A 25,082-nucleotide genomic window follows, 5' to 3' on the forward strand; every position below is an offset into this window, starting at 1 on the left:
CGCTGCAGTTTGACCTGACCAACTGGACTGTACTTTGACTTAACCCAGCTGAACGTAAACTGACTTAAACAAAGGAAAACAAAAAAGATGGCACAGGAGAAAGCAAAGCGAACCATCAACACATTAATAAAGTAATATCTTTGCTATGTGGTGAAGATTACGTACTGCATGGATGGTCGAAGTTAAGGAATATATTACATGAGGTAAAGCTCTTTGGGCAATATACATCACAGAGCCTTTGTTTAACTATAGTGGTAATCTATAAATACACAAATAACTCTGGATTCTGGCATTTATAAATATTTCGGATCGTAGAAAGGGAAAGGCAAGTACACTTAAATATGACATTTTAAGGTAATACACCAAATACAGCCATTGTCAACACAGTGACCTTAATCGTCTATTCTCGTAACAAACACTCCACGTACCACCGACAGTCACGTGTCCCTGGACAAGGAAATTAAATCGTGCATCAAGCAAGCATTTGTAACGGAAATGCCACATTCCCCTAAAGCAATCTCAGAATGTGACGGTAGACCCTTTACAGCTCACACCTGATGTTCTTACGTTTATTGACACTTAACCAAAAACTGTTTAGCTTGCAAAAAATGGCATATACACACACACTTATAATGTTTCATTTTCCCCGTGGACTAATAGGAATATACTAGATCCCACGCATTCCTCACGTGTCGTAGAAGCCGACTACAGGGGAAGGGAGCGGGGGGCTAGAAACCCTCCCCTCCTTGTATTTTAACTTTCTAAAAGGGGAAACAGAAGAAGGAGTCACGCGGGAAGTGCTCATCCTCCTCGAAGGATCAGATTGGGGTGCCTAAATGTGTGTGGATGTGACCAAGATGAGAAATAAGGAGAGATAGGTAGTATGTTTGAGGAAAGGAACATGGATGTTTTGGCTCTGAGTGACACGAAGCTCAAGGGTAAAGGGGAAGAGTGGTTTGGGAATTTCTTGGGAGTAAAGTCAGGGGTTAGTGAGAGGACAAGAGCAAGGGAAGGAGTAGCACTACTCCTGAAACAGGAGTGGTGGGAGTATGTGATAGAGTGTAAGAAAATAAACTCTAGATTGATATGGGTAAAACTGAAAGTTGATGGAGAGAGATGGGTGATTATTGGTGCATATGCACCTGGACATGAGAAGAAAGATTATGAGAGGCAAGTGTTTTGGGAGCAGCTGAATGAGTGTGTCAGTAGTTTTGATGCACGGGACCGGGTTATAGTGATGGGTGATTTGAATGCAAAGGTGAGTAATGTGGCAGTTAAGGGAATAATTGGTATACATGGGTGTTCAGTGTTGTAAATAGAAATGGTGAGGAGCTTGTAGATTTATGTGCTGAAAAAGGACTGGTGATAGGGAATACCTGGTTTAAAAAGAGAGATATACATAAGTATACGTGTATAAGTAGGAGAGATGGCCAGAGAGCGTTGATGGATTACGTGTTAATTGATAGGCGCGCGAAAGATAGTCTTTTGGATGTTAATGTGCTGAGAGGTGCAACTGGAGGGATGTCTGATCATTATCTTGTGGAGGCGAAAGTGAAGATTTGTAGGGGTTTTCAGAAAAGAAGAGAGAATGTTGGGGTGAAGAGAGTGGTGAGAGTAAGTGAGCTTGGGAAGGAGACTTGTGTGAGGAAGCACCAGGAGAGACTGCGTACAGAATGGAAAAAGGTGAGAAAAAAGGAGGTAAGGGGAGTGGGTGAGGAACAGTATGTATTCAGGGAAGCAGTGATGGCTTGCGCAAAAGATGCTTGTGGCATGAGAAGCGTGGGAGGTGGGCAGATTAGAAAGGGTAGTGAGTCGTGGGATGGAGAAGTAAGATTATTAGTGAAAGAGAAGAGAGAGGCATTTGGACGATTTTTCCAGGAAAATAATGCAAATGAGTGGGAGATGTATAAAAGAAAGAGGCAGGAGGTCAAGAGAAAGATGCAAGAGGTGAAAAAGAGGGCAAATGAGAGTTGGGGTGAGAAAGTATCATTAAATTTTAGGGAGAATAAGATGTTTTGGAAGGAGGTAGATAAAGTGCGTAAGACAAGGGAACAAATGGGAACTTCAGTGAAGGGGGCTAATGGGGAGGTGATAACAAGTAGTGGTGATGTGAGAAGGAGATGGAGTGAGTATTTTGAAGATTTGTTGAATGTGTTTGATGATAGAGTGGCAGATAGAGGGTGTTTTGGTCGATGTGGTGTGCAAAGTGAGAGGGCTAGGGAAAATGATTTGGTAAACAGAGAAGAGGTAGTAAAAGCTTTGCGGAAGATGAAAGCCGGCAAGGCAGCGGATTGGATGGTATTGCAGTGGAATTCATTAAAAAAGGGAGTGACTGTATTGTTGACTGGTTGGTAAGGTTATTTAATGTATGTATGACTCATGGTGAGGTGCCTGAGGATTGGCGGAATGCTTGCATAGTGCCATTGTACAAAGGCAAACGGGACAAAGGTGAGTGCTCAAATTACAGAGGTATAAGTTTGTTGGAGTATTCCTGGGAAATTTTATGGGAGGGTATTGATTGAGAGGGTGAAAGCATGTACAGAGCATCATATTGGGGAAGAGCAGTGTGGCCTCAAAAGTGGTAGAGGATGTGTGGATCAGGTCTTTGCTTTGAAGAATGTTTGTAGGAAATACTTAGAAAAGCAAATGGATTTGTATGTAGCATTTATGGATCTAGAGAAGGCATATGATAGAGTTGATAGAGATGCTCTGTGGAAGGTATTAAGAATATATGGTGTGGGAGGTAAGTTGTTAGAAGCAGTGAGAAGTTTTTATCGAGGATGTAAGGCATGTGTACGTGTAGGAAGAGAGGAAAGTGATTGGTTCTCAGTGAATGTAGGTTTGCGGCAGGGGTATGTGATGTCTCCATGGTTGTTTAATTTGTGTATGGATGGGGTTGTTAGGGAGGTGAATGCAAGAGTTTTGGAAAGGGGGGCAAGTTTGCAGTCTGTTGTTGATGAGAGAGCTTGGGAAGTGAGTCAGTTGTTGTTCGCTGATGAAACAGCGCTGGTGGCTGATTCATGTGAGAAACTGCAGAAGCTGGTGACTGAGTTTGATAAAGTGTGCGAAAGAAGAAAGTTGAGAGTAAATGTGAATAAGAGCAAGGTTATTAGGTACAGTAGGGTTGAGGGTCAAGTCAACTGGGAGGTAAGTTTGAATGGAGAAACACTGGAGGAAGTGAAGTGTTTTAGTTATCTGGGAGTGGATTTGGCAGCGGATGGAACCATGGAAGCGGAAGTGAGTCATAGGGTGGGGGAGTGGGCAAAAATTCTTGGATCGTTGAAGAATGTGTGGAAGTCGAGAACATTATCTCGGAAAGCAAAATTGGGTATGTTTGAAGGAATAGTGGTTCCAAAAGTGTTGTATGGTTGCGAGGCGTGGGCTATGGATAGAGCTGTGCGCAGAAGGGTGGATGTGCTGGAAATGAGATGTTTGAGGACAATATGTGGTGTGAGGTGGTTTGATTAAGTAATAATAGGGTAAGAGAGATGTGTGGTAATGAAACGAGTGTGATTGAGAGAGCAGAAGAGGGTGTTTTGAAATGGTTTGGTCACATGGAGAGAATGAGTAAGGAAAGATTGACAAAGAGGATATATGTGTCAGAGGTGGAGGGAACGAGGAGAAGTGGGAGACCAAATTGGAGGTGGAAAGATGGAGTGAAAATGATTTTGAGTGATCGGGGCCTGAACATGCAAGAGGGTGAAAGGCGTGCAAGGAATAGAGTGAATTGGAACGATGTGGTATACCGGGGTCGACGTGCTGTCAATGGATTGAACCAGGGCATGTGAAGCGTCTGGAGTAAACCATGGAAAGTTGTGTGGGGCCTGGATGTGGAAAGGGAGCTGTGGTTTCGGTGCATTATTGCATGACAGCTAGAGACTGAGTGTGAACGAATGTGGCCTTTATTTTCTTTTCCCAGCGCTACCTCGCACACATGAGGGGAGAGGGGGTTGTTATTTCATGTGTGGCGGGGTGTCGATGGGAATTAATAAGGGTAGACAGTATGAATTATGTATATGTCTGTGTGTGTATATATATGTATACGTTGAGATGTATAGGTATGTATATTTGCGTGTGTAGACGTGTATGTATATACATGTGTATGTGGGTGGGTTGGGCCATTCTTTCGTCTGTTTCCTTGCGCTACCTCGCTAACGCGGGAGACAGCGACAAAGCAAAATAAATATAATAAATATATATATATATATATATATATATATATATATATATATATATATATATATATATATATATTTATTATTATTCATACTATTCGCCATTTCCCGCGTTTGCAAGGTAGCGTTAAGAACAGAGGACTGGACCTTTGAGGGAATTTCCTCACCTGGCCCCCTTCTCTGTTCCTTCTTTTGGAAAATTAAAAAAAACTGAGAGGGGAGGATTTCCAGCCCCCCGCTCCCTTCCCTTTTAGTCGCCTTCTTATATATATATATATATATATATATATATATATATATATATATATATATATATATATATATATATATATATATATATAAATACCTTATCTAGATCCATAAATACAAATCCATCTGATTGGATTGATAGAAATCCTTTGTGGAGGGTTTTAAGAGTATATGCTGAGGGAGATAAGTTCCTAGAAGAGTGGAAAGCGATTGGTTTCCCGTAAATGTCGGTTTGCGGCAGGGGCACGTGATGTCTCCATGGTTGTTTAATTTGTTTATGGATGGGGTAGTTAGGGAAGTGACTGCAAGAGTTTTGGAGAGAGGTGCAAGTATGCAGTCTGTTGTAGATGACAGGGCTTGGGAAGTGAGTCAGTTGTTGCTCGCTGATGATACAACGCTGGTGGCTGATTCGGGTGAGAAATTGCAGAGATTGGTGACTGAGTTTGGTTAAGTGTGTGAAGGGAGAAAGTTGAGAGTAAATGTGAATAAGAACAAGGTTATCAGGTTCAATAGGGTTGAGGAACAACTTAATTGGGAGGTGAGTTTGAATGGAGAACAACTGGAGGAAGTGAAGTGTTCTAGATATCTGGTAGTGGACTTAGCAGTGGATAGAACCATGGAAGCGGAAGTGAGTCACAGGGTGGGGGAGGGGGCGAAGGTTCTGGAAGCGTTGATGAATGTGTGGAAGCCGAGAACGTTATCTCAGAGAGCAAGAATGGGTGTTTGGAGGAATAGTGGTTCCAACAATGTTATATGGTTGCGATGCATGGGTAATAGATAGGGTTGTGCGGAGGAGGGTGGATATGTTGGAAATGAGATGTTTGAGGGCAATATGTAGCGTGAAGTGGTTTGATCGAGCAAGTAATGAAAGGGTAAGAGGGATAAGTGATAATAAAAAGAGTGTGGTTGAGAGGGCAGAAGAGTGTTGAAATGATTTGGACACATGAAGAGAATGAGTGAGTAAAGATTGACAAAGAAGATATATGTGTCAGAGGCGGAGGAAAGAAGGAGAAGAGGGAAACCAAAGTGGAGGTGGAAGGATGGAGTGAAAAAGATTTTGAGCGATCGAGACCTGAACATACAGGAGGGTGAAAGGCGTGCAGGGAATAGAGTGAATTGGAAGGATATAGTATAACGGGGTCGACGTGCTGTCGATGGATTGAATCAGGGCATGTGAAGCGTTTGGAATAAACCATGGAAAGGTCTGTGCGGCCTGGATGTGGAAAGGGAGCTGTGGTTTCGGTGCATTCCACATGACAGCTAGAGACTGAGTGTGAACGACTGTGGCCTTTTTGTCTTTTCCTGTGGCTAACTTGCTGGAGTTGGGGAGGGGATCCTTTTTCCTGTGTGGCGGGGTGGCAACGAGAATGGATGAAGGTAGCAAGTATGAATATGTACATATATATACATGTTTATGTCTGTGTATGTATATGTATGTATACGTTGAAATGTATATGTATGTATATGTGCGTGTATGGGCGTTTATGTATGCATAAATATGTGTATATGAGTAGTTGGGCCATTCTTCGTCTGTTTCCATACTCTACCTCGCTGACATGAGAAACGGCGATTAAGTATAATGACTGAATGAATAAACACACACACACACACACCTGTTGATGACTGTTGCTTCAGCGCCCATCATCAGGGGCGGCAATCCTCGCTGGGTTTGCACTCCTGACGTGCAGGCAGGACATATCTTCCATGCCTGCTCCAAAAAGAAAAAAGTTTGTGTAGCCTGACTATCACTGGAAACAGTCTCTGGAAGACGAGTAATGTGTCGTGGCTGACGCCGGGTCTAGTCTCTGAGCGAGGAGTACTGTGGAGCAGCTAACTGTCGCGGGATTCCAGTCTCTGGAAGACTTACAGCATATCGTGGCTGGCGCTGATTCCAGTCCCTAAGGAAGCAAGCGGGATTCCAGTCTCTGGAAGACGGACAGTGTATCGTAACTGTCACTGGGTTCCCGTCTCTGGAATACGGAGAGTAAGCCATGACTGGCGCTGGATTCCAGTCTCTGGAGGACGGCTAGGTACTGCCCCCATACACGCAACCTCAAGGCTAAGTACTGCCCCCACACACGCAGCCTCAAGGCTAGGTACTGCCCCCACACACGCAGCCTCAAGGCTAGGTACTACCCCCATACACGCAGCCTCAAGGCTAGGTACTGCCCCCATACACGCAGCCTCAAGGCTAGGTACTGTCCCCATACACGCAGCCTCAAGGCTAGGTACTGCCCCCATACACGCAGCCTCAAGGCTAGGTACTGCCCCCACACACGCAGCCTCAAGGCTAGGTACTGCCCCCATACACGCAGCCTCAAGGCTAGGTACTGCCCCCATACACGCAGCCTCAAGGCTAGGTACTGCCCCCACACACGCAGCCTCAAGGCTAGGTACTGCCCCCACACACGCAGCCTCAAGGCTAGGTACTGCCCCCATACACGCAGCCTCAAGGCTAGGTACTACCCCCATACACGCAGCCTCAAGGCTAAGTACTGCCCCCACACACGCAGCCTCAAGGCTAGGTACTGCCCCCACACACGCAGCCTCAAGGCTAGGTACTGCCCCCATACACGCAGCCTCAAGGCTAGGTACTGCCCCCATACACGCAGCCTCAAGGCTAGGTACTGCCCCCACACACTCAGCCTCAAGGCTAGGTACTGCCCCCACACACTCAGCCTCAAGGCTAGGTACTGCCCCCACACACTCAGCCTCAAGGCTAGGTACTACCCCCACACACGCAGCCTCAAGGCGAGGTACTGTCCCCATACACGCAGCCTCAAGGCTAGGTACTACCCCCATACACGCAACCTCAAGGCTAGGTACTACCCCCATACACGCAGCCTCAAGGCTAGGTACTGTCCCCACACACGCAGCCTCAAGGCTAGGTACTGTCCCCATACACGCAGCCTCAAGGCTAGGTACTACCCCCATACACGCAGCCTCAAGGCTAGGTACTGTCCCCATACACGCAGCCTCAAGGCTAGGTACTGTCCCCATACACGCAACCTCAAGGATTGATACTACCCCCATACACGCAGTTCAAGGCTAGGTCCTATCCCCATACACGCAGCCTCAAGGCTAGGTACTGCCCCCATACACGCAGTTCAAGGCTAGGTCCTATCCCCATACACACAGCGTCAGGAGTAGGTACTACCCCCATACACGCAGCCCCACTGCTAGGTACTACCCCCATACACGCAGCCTCAGGGCTAAACGCTACCCCCATAAACTAACTTTTCCCCTCTTCTGTTATGACGACTTAAAGTTTTACCTAAACATCGATATGTCAACTTGTTCTTGATCCACCATCAACAGCAATCTCCCTCTCTCTCTCTCTCTCTCTCTCTCTCTCTCACACACACACACACACACACACACACACACACACAGCTTCCCTCTCCTATTCTGACCTGGCATCATTCCTCAGGACCCCGGTAAAGCGGCACCCAAGATCTCCTGCTCAGGACTCAGACTCCTCGTGTCCTGACAACACACGCAACACCTGGGGCAAGACAGGTGGCCCTAACAACACACAGGGGCCTGGGGCAACACAGGTTACCCTAATAACACACGTAGCACCTGGGGCAAGACAGGTGGCCCTAACAACACACAGGGGCCTGGGGCAACACAGGTTACCCTAATAACACACGTAGCACCTGGGGCAAGACAGGTGGCCCTAACAACACACAGGGGCCTGGAGCAACACAGGTTACCCTAATAACACACGTAGCACCTGGGGCAAGACAGGTGGCCCTAACAACACACAGGGGCCTGGGGCAACACAGGTAATCCTGATCCCACACGTAGCACCTTGGGCAAGACAGGTGGCCCTAACAACACACAAGGGCCTGGGGCAACGCAACACAGGTAACCCTGACAATACACGCAGCATCTGTGGTAACACATGTGGCCCCAACAACACACCAGACCTGAGTCAACACAGATGGCTCTAACAACACACGCAACCCCTCGGTCAACAAAGATGGCTCTGTCAACACACCGGGACCTGAGGCAATACAGATGGCTCTAACAACATTCCGAGACGTGGGGCAGCTCTAACAACATACCAGGACCTAGGTCAACACAGGTGGCCCTTACAACACACGCAGCACCTGGGTCAACACAGGTGGCCCGAACAACACTCCAGACATGTGGCAACACAGGTGGCCCTAACAACACACCGAGACCTAGGTCAACACAGATGGCCCTAACACAACACGGAGACCTGGAGCAATACAGGTAGCATAAACCACACACCGAGCCTCATCCTTGTTGCCCTGTGAGACACACAGGTGAGAGGGCTCTAAGGTGGAGATGGCCCCCTTGGACACGTTATGCTTGACGACGCCCTGTAAAGCAAATTTTCAAGTCATGGAATGAATCTTCTTCAATGCCAAATGTTTGTTCACTTCTGCTCTTGATCATATTATAGTTGACCAGGTCGAAGGCTTTAGTGAAATCATCGAAAGTGAGGGACAAATGGTAAGGCATCTGACGAGGTAGTAGATGTTAGAGGAGGTCATGTCCTCAAACTGTCGCGGGTCTGTGGAACTTCCAATTTCTGTTATAACTCATTTAGGCATAAAACCTTCACAGGGGTGAAGGCGAAGGACAAGGACGAAGGTGGTGGCTCATTACTCATTAAGACACTGGTTTCTTGTTCTTGAGGAGACATTAAGTCTTTCAGTAAATGGGGCAGTTTGTCTGACGGAAGGAGACGCTGATAACGGGGCAGGTGGGAGAGAACTTCTATAGCCACATACTTCCTCCACTGAACACAGTGGAGCGCTTTACTTTAAGGCCGTTCAATCGTCTAACCTCTTCACACTTATGTATTGTCAATACTCATGGGAATCTCGAGCCTGGAAGGTTGGCTGGGAGGCAGGTGGTGTGGTCGAGGTGGGAAAACCTGTAGCATTTGGTGTCGAAGTAAACTGCTGCTACTTCACTGGACAGGTAACATGTTTGGCCCCCTCGGATATTTTTCACCGCCATCCCATAGCACTGGTTGATAGACTGTTTCAGATGTTGTATCTTGGGAGGGTAATAAGACTTCGCCGTCGATAGTGGCTCGGGAATCATTAAGTGATGGCAGGTGTTGTAGAGGTTAGTGGTGTTGTGGTAAAAGACCCCAACGGCGTCGTCCTTGTTGTGGTAAAAGACCCCGACGGCGTCGTCCTTGTTGTGGTAAAAGACCCCGACGGCGTCGTCCTTGTTGTGGTAAAAGACCCCGACGGCGTTGTCGTTGTTGCATTAATCTCTTAATGCGGGTGTGATCCAGGGCTGGTCAGATGGCTGTAGCCTAATAGACCTTAAGGGGATGGAAGCGATGGTAGGCTTTCCTTAATGGTGAACATGCTATTACCTCATCTAGCGTCTACGTCATCTACGTTGAGCACTACACGTCAGAGATGGATACTGAAGAACCACCGTCCAGATCGACGTCACGTGGAGTAGGTTAGCGATCTTACTTCTTGACATTTGACTCCAGATGTTTGGTCATTATGTAGGAGGATGTGAGCTGTGCTCGATGGATGGCACTGGATGAGGAAGCAGGTACTGCTCAACAACACTGACTTAATAAGTGCTCTGATCGCGAGCGGAAAATGAAGGTGTTGCTGGAGGTTCACTTATACCACCACACACCACTAGACTTGACACCCTGCTGCCTGACCACCTGGTGTGGAGATGATGGTTCAGCAGTGTGTCCCTGTGGGTGGGGCGGGACATGACGGAAGCAGTGGGGCGGTGGTGAGTGTATGGGACTGATGTTGTACCTGTACGTGTGTGTGTCTGTGTGTGTGTGTGTGTGTATGTGTGTCATTAACGATTTGTAACTATCTGTATCTATTTTTGCAATATGGTAAGAATCTCTCTCTCTCTCTCTCTCTCTCTCTCTCTCTCTCTCTCTCTCCCCGTACCAGTAGCTGACCTGTGTCTCTCCCTCCCCCTGCAAGGTACCTCGAGTCGGACGCCCGGGCAGCATCACTCGCTGTGGGAGCGGGCGCAGCCGGCGGCGGTAACGCCCCGGTTCACGGAGGATGTGGCCAACCAGACGGTGGTGGTGGGGCGCAACGGGATGCTCAGGTGCTCCGTAGAACACCTAGGCAACTACCAGGTGAGGAACGACCACTCAGTGTCCCGTTATGACAATCGTTTTAAGATGATGTTTCCTGTGAAGCCATCCATGATCTCTGTTTTTCTTGAGGAGGTTTCCTACTTTTTTGGTTGGAGGTTGGGAGGGGAAGATGTATCTGTACGTGTATTGTATTGTACCATGTAATCTATACGATCTATAAGGAATACAGTGTTTGTTAGGAAGTGGAACAGTATCTAGATATGTTTACAGAGCCATTTCCATGAAAGGTAAATATCAATCCAGAAAAAAAGAAAATGATAATAGGTTTTACATGGTATACATTCTTAGATGCTTGAGTATTTTTGCCCGAGTGTACTGAGGTGTACATCTGGCTGTCTGCCGCTCCACCCTTATGGTGGTCAGTCATGATATCAGGGTGTTCAATAGACTTATCTTCGATGGAACACAGAGGAAGGTAAAGGAGTGGAAAACCAACGTAAAAAGGAGGAGAATTGAAGAGTTTTGAGGAGGTGGATAACATGACTTTAAAAATCCGCGGGTGTTAGATGCTAGGAAAGTCATGAGAAGTTAAAGAGTTCCAAAGCTTGGTGGTGTAGGGAAAGAAACAGACATCACAACGACCGAGTCATGCCTTGTCAGGCGCCACAAAGCAATTATGTGACGCAGTGGAGTGCTGAGTACTGCGTGGTATAGGTAGAGGGAAGGCACACAAGTAGCCTGTTATGGGGAACAGACGCCAACTTCAGAAGGCAAGTTTTGTGGTCAGAGTGGGAGGGTGGGTAAGTTGGAAGCTTTGCGAATAACTCTGTGTAGTAGGTATGTCATGGTATGTTACAACAGTACTCTCTCTAGCAAAGACGAATTAGTTCTTTGTGTATGTTTGGAGTATCCCACGCTTGTCTATACCATCCCATGACTGACTATATCATCCCACACTTGTCTGTAATATCCCATGATTGTTTGTACTATCCCACATCTGTCTCTGCCATTCCACGTTTGTCTGTACCGTTCCACACCTGTCTATATCATCCCATGACTGTCTGTATCATTCCACACTTGTCTGTACCATGCCACGCCTGTTTGTACTGTCTCATGTCGTCTGTACTTTCCTCCCACCCTTGTCTGTATCATCCCAAGTCTGTCTGTAACATCAAATGCCTATTCATACCCTCCAGTGCCTGTCTGTACCATCTAACACCATCTGAACCATCCCACGTCTGTCTGTACCATTTCATAGCTGTCTGTTCCTTCTGGCGGCTCCCTGTACCATCTCATGGTCGTCTGTTCCTTCTAATACCTACCTGTACCATCCTATGGCTGTCTATTTTTTCTGATGCCTTTCTGTGCCATCCTATGGTTGTTTCTTCCATCTGATACCTGTCTGTTCCATCTCATGAGTGTCTCTTCCATTTAACGCCTGTCCTCACCATCCCACGGCTGTCTGTACCTTCCCACGTGTGTCTGTCCCTCTCATGGCTTTATTTTCCTTTTAATGCCTGTCTGTTCCATCTCATGGCTCTCTGTCCCTTCCATTCCACGGTCGTCTGTTCCTTGTCTGAGCCATACTACGCTATTATCTCCCGTCACTTAAACTGCTTTATTTCCCTTTTTTTCTCCTTTGGTGTCTTCCTTCCCACACCTGTAAATCCTCTTCCATTCCCGTCGATCCCATGTCACTCCTGTGTTTATCTCTTTCCATCCCTGATTATCCCCTTCTATCCCAGTAAATCTCACCTTATCCCTGTTCATCCCTTCCTATCTCTGTGAATCCCTTCTTATTCCTACCTTTGCACGCTTTCTAGATCCCTTTCTATTCCTGTCAATCCCTTTGTATCGCTGTTGATCCCATTTCGTCATTGTTTATCGCTTCCTAACTTTGTTTATATACTTTGTTTACCTGCTCCTGCTGGGATGTCTCTCAGAAGGTGATGACATGACTGGAGGTCATGTATATATATATATATATATATATATATATATATATATATATATATATATATATATATATATATATTTTTATTTATTTATTTATTTATTTTGCTTTGGCGCTGTCTCCCGCGTTAGCGAGGTAGCGCAAGGAAACAGACGAAAAAATGGCCCAACCCACCCACATACACATGTATACACATACACGTCCACACACGCAAATATACATAACTATACATCTCAGCGTATATATATATATATATATAAACACACACCGACATACATATATACACATGTACATAATTCATATTGTCTGCCTTTATTCATTCCCATCGCCACCTCGCCACTCATGAAATAACAACCCCCTCTCCCCTCATATGTGCGAGGTAGCGTTAGGAAAAGACAACAAAGGCCACATTCGTTCACACTCAGTCTCTAGCTGTCATGTAATAATGCACCGAAACCACAGCTCCCTTTCCACATCCAGGCCCCACACAACTTTCCATGGTTTACCCCAGACGCTTCACATGCCCTGGTTCAATCCATTGACAGCACGTCAACCCCGTTATACCACATCGTTCCAATTCACTCTATTCCTTGCACGCCTTTCACCCTCCTTCATGTTCAGGCCCCGATCATTCAAAGTCTTTTTCACTCCATCTTTCCACCTCCAATTTGGTCTCCCACTTCTCCTCGTTCCCTCCACCTCTGAGACATATATCATCTTGGTCAATCTTTCCTCACTCATTCTCTCCCTCTTCTGCTCTCTCAACCACACTCTTTTTACTTCCACACATCTCTCTTACCCTTACATTACTTACTCGATCAAACCACCTCACACTACATATTGTCCTCAAACATCTCATTTCCAGCACATCCACCCTCCTGCGCACAACTCTATCCATAGCCCACGCCTCGCAACCATACAACATTGTTGGAACCACTATTCCTTCAAACATACCCATTTTTGCTTTCCGAGATAATGTTCTCGACTTCCACACATTCTTCAAGGCTCCCAGAATTTTCGCCCCCTCCCCCACCCTATGATTCACTTCCGCTTCCATGGTTCCATCCGCTGCCAAATCCACTCCCAGATATCTAAAACACTTCACTTCCTCCAGTTTTTCTCCATGCAAACTTACCTCCCAGTTTACTTGACCCTCAGTCCTACTGTACCTAATAACCTTGCTCTTATTCACATTTACTCTCAACTTTCTTCTTTCACACACTTTACCAAACTCAGTCACCAGCTTATGCAGTTTCTCACATGAATCAGCCACCAGCGCTGTATCATCAGCGAACAACAACTGACTCACTTCCCAAGCTCTCTCATCCACAACAGACTGCATACTTGCCCCTCTTTCCAAAACTCTTGCATTCACCTCCCTAACAACCCCATCCATAAACAAATTAAACAACCATGGAGACTTCACACACCCCTGCCGCAAACCACATTCACTGAGAACCATATCACTTTCCTCGCTTCCTACACCTACACATGCCTTACATCCTCGATAAAAACTTTTCACTGCTTCTAACAACTTGCCTCCCACACCATATATTCTTAATACCTTCCACAGAGCATCTCTATCAACTCTATCATATGCTTTCTCCAGGTCCATAAATGATACATCCAAATCCATTTGCTCTTCTAAGTATTTCTCACATACATTCTTCAAAGCAAACACCTGATCCACACATCCTCTACCACTTCTGAAACCACACTGCTCTTCCCCAGTCTGATGCTCTGTACATGCCCTCACCCTCTCAATCAATACCCTCCCATATGATTTCCCAGGAATACTCAACAAACTTATACCTCTGTAATTTGAGCACTTACCTTTGTCCCCTTTGCCTTTGTACAATGGCACTATGCAAGCATTCCGCCAATCCTCAGGCACTTCGCCATGAATCATACATACATTGAATAACCTTACCAACCAGTCAACATTACAGTCACCCCCTTTTTTAATAAATTCCACTGCAATACCATCCAAACCCGCTGCCTTACCGTCTTTCATCTTCCGCAAAGCTTTTACTACCTCTTCTCTGTTTACCAAATCAGTTTCCCTAACCCTCTCACATTGCGCACCACCTCGACCAAAACACCCTATATCTGCCACTCTATCATCAAATACATTCAACAAACCTTCAAAATACTCACTCCATCTCCTTCTCACATCACCACTACTTGTTATCACCTCCCCATTAGCCCCCTTCACTGAAGCTCCCATTTGTTCCCTTGTCTTACGCACCTCATTTACCTCCTTCCAAAACATCTTTTTATTCTCCCTAAAATTTAATAATACTCTCTCACCCCAACTGTCATTTGCCCTCTTTTTCACCTCTTGCACCTTTCTCTTGACCTCCTGCTTCTTTCTTTTATACATCTACCACTCATTTGCATTATTTCCCTGCAAAAATCATCCAAATGCCTATCTCTTCTCTTTCACTAATAATCTTATTTCTTCATCCCACAACTCACTACCATTTCTAATCTGCCCACCTCCCACACTTCTCATGCCACAAGCATCTTTTGCGCAAGCCATCACTGCTTCCTTAAATACATCCCATTCCTCCCCCACTCCCCTTACCTCCTTTGTTCTCACCTTTTTCCATTCTGTACTCAGTCTCTCCTGGTACTTCCTCACACACGTCTCCTTCCCAAGCTTACTTACTCTCACCACTCTCTTCACCCCAACATTCTCTCTTCTTTTCTGAAAACCTCTACAAATCTTCACCTTCGCCTCCACAAGATAATGATCAGACATCCCTCCAGTTGCACCTCTCAACACATTAACATCCAAAAGTCTCTCTTTCGCGCGCCTATCAATCAACGCGTAATCCAGTAACGCTCTCTGGCCATCTCTCCTCCGTACATACGTATGCTTATGTATATCTCTCTTTTTAACCCAGGTATTCCCAATCACCAGTCCTTTTTCAGCACATAAATCTGCAATCTCTTCACCATTTCCAATTACAACAGTGAACATCCCATATATATATATATATATATATATATATATATATATATATATATATATATATATCTTTTGCTTTATTTCAAACTATCCACCATTTCCCCCATTAGCAAGGTAGTGTTAAGAACAGAGGACTGGGCCTCTGAGGGAATATCCTCACCTGGCCCCCTTCTGTGTTCCTCCTTTTGGAAAATCAAAATAAAAACGCATATATATATATATATATATATATATATATATATATATATATATATATATATATATATATATATATATATATATTGATAGATACCCTGAAAATGTACAGATAATTCAGATTACTTGACCCAGACTCTTCCTGCTACACAGGTTAAAGAGCTAGAATTAGTGAGGTCACCTTACCTCTACATCACTGCTACATAGTAACGTCAGTCAGTCAGCCAGTCGTATACAGAACCTAGTCACACAAGAAGACCCAAAATTCACGTGATAAACAGAGGTGATCCTATCTCCGACATCTTAGAGACACAGTTCCTTTACAATGATGACCAGAGTCAGAAATGACGGCACACTGGGGTAAACATATCTGTAAGACTCCACTCTGCCTGGATGGGTTCGAACCACTTAAGCTTGTTGTTCTTGGTCTTACCACAAATAAGATTATAACTTCGTCACGGACCATCAGGTCTCCTGTTTGTCTGCCCGTCCCTCGTGTTCCTGTGTACTCGTAATCCACAGAAGGTGAATAAGTGGTAGACTTGCGATGCACTAAATATAGAGAAGTAGTTGGTATGTGCCACGCAGGGACGATTCATAGCCCTTGGAAACACAAGGAAAAATGTGTAGTTGATCTACATGATGTAAACACATGGTAGCAACTTGTGCGCATAAGACAACACGTACAGTGAGAGAGTGTGGGATGTTGAAATGACCCCCAACATCTGAAGAAGGTCAGAGGTGTTTTGTATGGTGGATGATGTAGCTTGACGTTGACGGCCTTGATGATCCTGGCTGTTGATAAGCATACAGCCCAGACAACCAACCTGTCGTCACACACACGACTCCCAGTTTCGGAGGCCACTGAGGAGGTCCTCCAGCCGACAGACGGTCACACGAAAACCCCCTCCGTCAGCACAGTCACGGGCAATACCATGCTACGAGGCAGGAACACCAGAAGGAGTGGATAGGATAATAGCAACAGGATGATGACACTATAGATTTCGACCACTGGTCATACGTCCCACTGGTCACACGTCAGAGTTCGACCACTGGTCACACGTCCCACTGGTAACACGTCAGAGTTCGACCACTTGTCACACGTCCCACTGGTCACACGTCAGAGTTCGACCACTGGTCACACGTCCCAATGGTCACACGTCCCACTGGTCACACGTCAGAGTTCGACCACTGGTCACACGTCACAGTTGAACCACTGGTCGCACGTAATAAAGATAACGCCAGTGTTCACAGTCAACAATACTGCATTGCAAATCGCTCACAACCACACATTAATAATAACGCAACAGAGAATTATGTTGATCAACCTCAGGAAATTAGCACAATAGTAACTGTGAGTCAGATAATCCCGGGAAACAACCATCACGGTGCATCCTGGCCTCCACACTCACCTCTGCTCGACAATGTAGACCTGATTGGTTCTCCAGCTGAACTAAACTGATGAGAATGAAGACCAGTCACTTGACTGGACTGAACAGAGGGAACGTTGACAGCAAATATCTGTTATTTCGAGTAGATGATCATTGATTTAGGAGAACAATGAACGGCATTTCATTTTCACTGTGCTAGACGTCTCCTGCAAGCGGGCCGCAGAAGACTAGATCAATCCCTGCCCTAAGACACCTTCCACTCACAGCTGGTTATGCTGCTTTGAGTCACGTCCTGCACAGCTGGTTGTGGACTGGTGATGATCATCGAGGATACAGATGGTTCGTCACCATGTCTTCAGGGGACAGTAGAGGAGACCAGACGTCCTACAGGTCAATGCCAAGCTGTCCTGGGTTACGCAGTCCTGGGTTACCGGGAGGTGTAGCCGGAGTAGAGAACTGGCCAAGACGCTGAAGGTGAGGCGTCCATGAGCTGAGAGGATGCAGCCGAGCACTGATGGCGGTGTGGCCTGTGTTGCTGTGGGCTTAGCCGCTGTGGGACGCCACAGAGGGAAAGGAGCCGTCGATGAGACAAAGCCAAGCTGTTGTCCTGAGAGGTTTTGGGTACAAGTGAGGGTGTTAGTCAGGTGACAAAGGGCCATACATGCTGTAAAAGCTTGTAATTCCTTAGAATTATCTTGTCCACCTGAAAGATCCTAGAATCTTCTTGGTCACCTGTAAGATCTTAGAATTATCTTGGTCACCTGAAATATCCTAGAATCTTCTTGACCACCTGTAAGATCTTAGAATTATCTTGGCCACCTGTAAGATCTTAGAATCTTCTTGGTCTCCTGTAAGATCTCAGAATCATCTTGGCCACCTGTAAGATCCTAGAATCTTCTTGGTCTCCTGTAAGATCTTAGACTTATCTTGGCCACCTGTAAGATCCTAGAATCTTCTTGATCACCTGTTAGATCTTAGAATTATCTTGGCCACTTGTAAAGTCTTAGAATCATCTTGGCCATTTGTAAAGTCTTAGAATTATCTTGGCCATTCGTAAGGTCTTAGAATTATTTTGGCCACCTGCAGAAAATGCTCAAGATTTTGTAGACTTTTAGCCCACATAACCAACCAATCATCCGTGCCAGAGACCCATGTCGGATCACATCAATGTGAATCAAGTGAAAGGAAACGTGTAATTGATGGGGTCAACACTTCCCTGGCATTTGTATCCTGTGAAGAAAACTACATTTTCCCACTGGAGCCGGATAGTGAGGGCTGACTCCTGTGGAAGAAGAAGGAAGAAGAATCATAGTCATGTATTATTAGTGCCCGTTACCACCCGGAAGATTCATAATAAAGATTGAGGGTAAACAATACTATAGTTTTACCAGAACCAATTATCGCACTAATGGCAGACTGATGATGAAATTGATTCCTTCCTAAACACTAGGGCGAGCGTCTGAGCTGGGAGTAATGCCTTATCGACGAATACATCTTGAGAATTGTGTGTAACACAGGCGTCAGTATAGAACGGTGGTGTTATTTGATAACAGTTACCACCGACTGGACAACGTCTTGTTCCTACTGCTTTGATGCGCACAAATTTCATGTAGCATAATGTCAATTACGAGTAATGACACGTAGTATTATAAACGTTAATGAGCTAGGAAGCAATAACAGTAATGCCATGAAACAGAAGCGAGTGTATCTCATGGAAACAGTTTGATCTGTGCTATGTCTCTGCAGGTTGACTGCTCAGTCCTCGTCCAAACTTCTTATGAGTTTATATCAACAGATGAGATTTACTGATGCAGAATTAAGATGCAGGGAATGTTTCCACGGAAGAGTTGTCTGCTTTGCACTGAGGGTAAGAACTGTAAGTGGCTTTGCAAAGAAGGTAATTCTGTTGAAGGATAACCCCCACACAGTCGAGCGTGTGCGGGAGACGGTGTGGGGGTATTCGAGCCACAGCTCGTATTGTTACCGTCTCCTGTTGACAGTGTCTCATCATTAGCCGCGGCCTCCAGCTCATCTTCCTCGGCTGCTCCTCCTCCCCTCGTTCTAGCCACCTCAACTCTTGATCTGTCACGCTTCCTCCTTATTGCATGCCACGCTCTCTCTCGTCCTTCAACCGCTCCCCATACACTTCCCCTTACTTCTCTCCTTCAGTACAAAGTTCTTACGAAAATTATAATCATATGCATCTTTTAAAGGGATCACGTTAATGGTCACATCACCCTAGGTACAAGACCTCCAGCTGGGGGCTGGTGGCGTGTCACCAACCATTATTAACAAGTTGATCCTGGTTGAACTGTTGAGCACAGAGGCGAAGCTACTCACCACTCACCCAAGAACAGGAGACACTGCATCACACCTGAGGAGCCATCAGGTTCACACGGACGTGGGTTAACACTACACCCGGCAACTGAAGATCCAGAGAACGATGTATCGGCAGGATCGGGTCAGAACCGTATCATGGACCCGAAGAAACCAACGATTTAGCACTGAAGAACCAGCGAGTTAACAAGTTTGTCTTGGAACTGAAAAACCACTGAGTCATACGGTTGCCTTGGAGCTGAAGAACCATTGCCTCACACAGCCTCTTTGAACCGAAACACATCGAGCTAACAAGTCTGCGTTGGAAAGGAAGAATCAGCAAGCTAACACGTCTGTCTTGGAGGTAAAGAAGCATAGGGTCATACGGCTACCTTGGAACTTGAGAACCAACAAGTTAACAGGTCTACTGAAGAACTGAGGAACCAACTTGTTAACACAGCATTGTGTCTTTAACCTAAAGAACACCTAAGAGGTAACGTGGCTGTGTTACCTTGGAAGCCAGGATTGAACCCATTAACGGGGATACAACCTTGAACTTGAAGAAAAAAAAAACAAATAAAATAGAATGTTGTTGTTCGCTGCCAGAAGAACCAGAGAGGAACTTCCCTGGAGCTGGGGAATTAAAGAGATGAGACGCTCGCCTCTGAAGTCCATAGGGAAATTCCCCCACACTTTTTACGGGGAGACGCTAACAGTATATTGTTAAGGGTTAAGGCAGTAGGAGGGGTCAGAGGGAAGAAAGTTTACCTCACCGTTTGTAAGCCACGATTAAGGCCGTCTACACGTCTCGCCACCCCAAACCTCAGTGGGAGGGTCTGAGGAGAAAAGTTTACCTCAGCCTTAGTAAACCACGGTTACGGGCGTCTACACGTCTTGCCATCCCAAGCATTGGGTGAGGGAGTATCTAAGAAGAAAAGTTTACCTCGTCGATTGTAAACCACGATCAAGGGCGTCTACACGTTTTGCCAACCCTGAGCCTCCTGCATCCTATCCTTGTGTCGCTACGGCCATATCCCTTGTATGCACATCATTCGCCCTCTGGGAAGGCATTCTTGCATACCCACCTGCCCGGAGATTCCACCTTGTATCCACATCAGCTGGTGGACGTCCTCCTCTGTATCCACCTCTGACATGGCGATCCATTGTCCCACGCCCTCCTTTCTCCAGTGGACGAGGCAAATCCTGGACTGCAAGTGTCTCGTGACCTCTGTAATCCTTTTGTGCTACCGCTCACAAGGTGAGCATTGGGGTGCACAGTAAGTTTGCCGGTGTTATGTGTCACAAATTGAATCAGATCAAACCAAGTCACCATTCTCTTGGAGGGCCTGGCCTTCCTTGTAGAAAGACTCCAGGGGCGTATCGTCCCCTCTGTACAAGAAACGCCCAATCAATCGTTGTTCTCAGCACACACACATTCACAGTGCATTCATCTGTGCTCAGAAAAAAGACTCATGTCTGACGATACGTTCCTGTCCCTTGCATCCGAATTCAGGGATCTCAGCTCCCGATCTCAGTGACTCAAACCAAGCGAGGCCACCAACCATACAAGGCATCCACCACGACCCTCTCCTGCCGGAGGTTGGTGGTGGGTCAGGGAATGTTAGCTCGGACGGTCGGTCGTCCGTACTTGGGTCAATAGCGTCATTAACCACCTTAGTGCAAGATTTAACACAATCGTCGATTCTCTTTGTGGGTCCGTCATTATTTGTGTGTGTGTTTTCGTGTGTGTGTGTGTGTAGGAATTAGGAATCACTTTGATTGTTTTAGTGATACACAGTTCTCTCTCTCTCTCTCTCTCTCTCTCTCTCTCTCTCTCTCTCTCTCTCTCTCTCTCTCTCTCTCTCTCTCTCTCTCTCTCTATCTATCTATCTATCTCTCTATCTGTCTATCTATCTGTATCTCTATCTCTCTCTCTGTCTCTAAACCTTATTAAAGGTAGTACATGTAACTTGGTGATGACCAGTATCCCTCTCGTTCAGTTTACCGAGGCAGATGCACCATGAAGGCCTGGCACGGCTTTATAACATCGTAAAGAGCCAGCAGCTCTGGCCTCCTCAGTGCACCCTTGAAGACATCTCTTCGCTTAAACTGCTCCCATAAAACTGAACACCGCTGAGGCAAACCTCGCGCGGAGTTATTATGGTGACGGTAAAACCTTCATGAGCGCCCATAATTCGAAGCTTCAGTACTATAATGAGTGAAGCAAAAGCTCCTTGTGTTTATGAGTCGATGAACCTCGGAAGTGACACTGCTTCACGCTGGTTCCGGCCCAGGGAGTGTCACATCCTCGGGTGAGCTAATGGATCTCGTTACTTCTGGCAGATGTTCGACTCTAGTGTGGAGTCTTTCGAGATAAATGATACGTAAAGCTCTTCAGGTTAACTGATAATTAATTATAGTCTCGTTTATCGTGTTGATTTACGATTATCCTGTTAGTAACATAAGGCGCGAGTCTTAATCTACATAGAGAAAAATGTAAAATGTGTATGATTAGTGTTTCTGATTACTATTTGTTTGTTACGGTGAGAGAATTTGACGCTAGTGCCGCCTCACTCTTAGACTTGAATACACACCCACACACACTCACACACACACACACACACACACACACACACACACACACACACACACACACACACAAAAGAAGGAACAGAGAAGGGGGCCAGGTGAGGATATTCCCTCAAAGGCCCAGTCCTCTGTTCTTAACGCTACCTCGCTAATGCGGGAAATGGCGAATAGTATGGAAGTATGGATATATATATATATATATATATATATATATATATATATATATATATATATATATATATATATAGACACACACACACACACAAACATAAATCCCAGGTTGAGCCAGGTACCCATTCATCGTCCAGTTCCGGGGTAGGATGAACGCTTGGGATGAGTGTAAATCGACTGCCGGGCCCAGGATTCGAACCCAGACGGGCCTGAACCCTGGCGGGTCTGTGATGATCCACTGTTTGTAGCGCTAACCACCACACTCCGAAGGTATATACGTGTGTGTGTGTGTGTGTGTGTGTGTGTGTGTTTAAGTTGGTGCAACTGGTCGAAAATCATGGGGTATCATTATCCATGTGTGTGTAATATGTCAACTTGACCACCAAGAGCTGCACACTGCGAAGTATTAAGATGAGGAACGAAACAATGTGACAAGGGAGGCAGACATCACCTGCTGGTGCTGTGACGAGGGAAGCAGACATCACCTGCTGGTGCTGTGACGAGGGAAGCAGGCATCACCTGCTGGTGCTGTGACGAGGGAGGCAGACATCACCTGCTGGTGCTGTGACGAGGGAAGCAGGCATCACCTGCTGGTGCTGTGACGAGGGAAGCAGACATCACCTGCTGGTGCTGTGACGAGGGAAGCAGACATCACCTGCTGGTGCTGTGACGAGGGAGGCAGACAGATTTTGGTGAGGCTGAGGATAATTAAGAATATCAACCGATCAGGAAAATGAGAGAATAGTGAAAGAGAAACGAAATGGAACGTGAGAAATGTTTCTCTCTCTCTCTCTCTCTCTCTCTCTCTCTCTCTCTCTCTCTCTCTCTCTCTCTCTCTCTCTCTCTCTCTCTCTCTCTCAGCCAGCAGCAGTATCAGAACATGTCAATAACAGCTTTAGAAGAATGCAATAAAAAAAGTGTGATGTACTGGAAAAATGCTATTCAGAGAGGAAGAAAAAAAATACTTGGGATTTGTTAAAAGTCTACTGATCAGACGAAAAACAGAAAACGAGTACAAACACTCACTGAGGTGTGACTGCCTGAAAAATATAGAGAAGACATTGGCACCGCAGCTCTGTGTTAAACATGTCTTTGTGATCAGTAATTATTCCGAGACTGTTTTCTTAAAGAATGAAAATATTCTGATGGAAATGTTCCTACTAATCTCTGTATGTGGAAAATTAAGCTATTACATCCGAGGAGAACATGGATTAAAAGAGGAAAAAAGATATATCAATTCAGATTTCAAAATGCTGTCATGACTGACTCTACCAACACCAGCTGTCAGCTGGCGGAACTAAACAAAGAGCAAGAACAATCATCTGATAATTCATTATTTCAGAATGGTGGTCGTGGAAAAGAGAATGGATGGGTGAAATAAAATGGCACTTAACAGCAACAGATGAAGCTTCTGTTAGCATCCAAACTGCAGATGAGAATGGAAAAACTACAAGAAAATAATACAATAGAAAATAACACAATAGAAAATAATACAATAGAAAATAATACAATAGAAAATAATACAATAGAAAATAATACAATAGAAAATAATACAATAGAAAATAATGCAATAGAAAATAATACAATAGAAAATAACACAATAGAAAATAATACAATAGAAAATAATACAATAGAAAATAACACAATAGAAAATAATACAATAGAAAATAATATAATGATTGAACAGTAATACCTGGTATAAACACAGCAGTAACTAAAGTTGAAGACAATAAATTAATACTATATCAAGCTGAAAATTGTAGATATGAGGAGTAAAATGATTAATACGATCAATTTCAAGAAGCTGAATTGGTTTTTTTTAACGACAGAAAGGCATATAAGCCAAAAAAATAGCATAAGATCTGGTTAAGACATCAGAAATCAAGCACACACTTACTGAGTTGTTTGTAGAAAGATGAAAAAAACATGTGTGACAGTAGAAGGAAATATATGTGGTCCAAGGTAGACACAACACCGGAGTGAAGACGTGTCGGCTGTGGAGATGGAAAACATGAGTGTTTACCGGACGTATGACATATACGAGGAAGCCAGTGGCCATATGTGACACTGTCATGTATCCAACTGAAGAACAGACTCGTGGGAAGCACACACAATGAACAGGGCCTTGATTAGGGCCTCAGCTGCCCGTGCCGTCTCAGCTAACATAAAAAAGAATAGGCAAGAAAGGAGATAAAGATGGTATAGCAGAGAAAAACGATGGGACTTATAAGACACAGGAATGTAGCAAAAACGAGGAGATTGAAGCAGCTGGACTCAGATAAATGTGGAGAAAATGTTGGTGAGACAGATGATAGAGATACAGGAAAGTCGCGGATGAAAATGATTAAAGTTTGTGAAATGAAAAAAAAATGAGGTGAAAATAGAAGAAAAAATGAGAATGGAGGAAATGAGGAGACAACATGACATGAGACGAAGGGTAGTATCGCATGCACCCATTGACGAAGAAGCAGATGCAGATTTCCCGGATTTGAGTGTAATCGCTCCATGATGTGACTGAAAGCGCCGGTGCTCGAACCCTAGATGCCTGAGGACTCTCTACGTCACAGGGAAGAATGTAGATACACTCTACCAGAAGGTTGCTTAGGTACGTGAAACATCAGATCTGAAAACCGGACAGTGGACTCAGATTCGTACGCCCACAAAGCAAAGCCGACGATTCGTGTACTTACGATGTATAAGATTCGTGCGCCTACAAAGCCAATGATTCGTGAACTTACAAGGCCTAAAATTCATGCACCTTCCAAGCCTAAGATTCGTAAACTTTCAAAGCCTAAAAGTTCGTGCACGTACAAAGCTTATCGTAACATGAATGATCAAGAGTGCGAAGAAAAGAATGAGACTCGTAGACTAATAATATTCAGTAACAAAGGAGTACGTGGACAGTGCGAGAATAGAAAATGATAACACGAGAAGTGCAGGAAGGAAAACGAAAGAAGAGCCACCTGGACATGAAACTAGATGTAGA

General features: G+C 45.2%; 1 protein-coding gene across 4 annotated transcripts in view; it reads left to right on the forward strand.

Annotated features, from left to right (window-relative positions):
• The window catches only part of LOC139759421 (protein amalgam-like), a 440,638-nt gene that overhangs the window by 206,937 nt on the left and 208,619 nt on the right, over nucleotides 1-25,082 (forward strand). For 2 of the 4 annotated variants that reach the window (XM_071681514.1, XM_071681515.1), the window contains exon 1: nucleotides 10,287-10,545. In XM_071681514.1, coding sequence (XP_071537615.1) covers nucleotides 10,288-10,545 — 258 coding nt within the window. In that variant the 5' untranslated portion in view covers nucleotide 10,287. Of the gene's footprint in view, nucleotides 1-10,286; nucleotides 10,546-25,082 lie in introns of those variants that run through there. The other 2 variants (XM_071681518.1, XM_071681517.1) reach the window with 2 other exon arrangements.

This window comes from Panulirus ornatus, chromosome 33 (genome assembly GCF_036320965.1).
Source record: "Panulirus ornatus isolate Po-2019 chromosome 33, ASM3632096v1, whole genome shotgun sequence".
Classification (NCBI taxonomy): domain Eukaryota; kingdom Metazoa; phylum Arthropoda; class Malacostraca; order Decapoda; family Palinuridae; genus Panulirus; species Panulirus ornatus.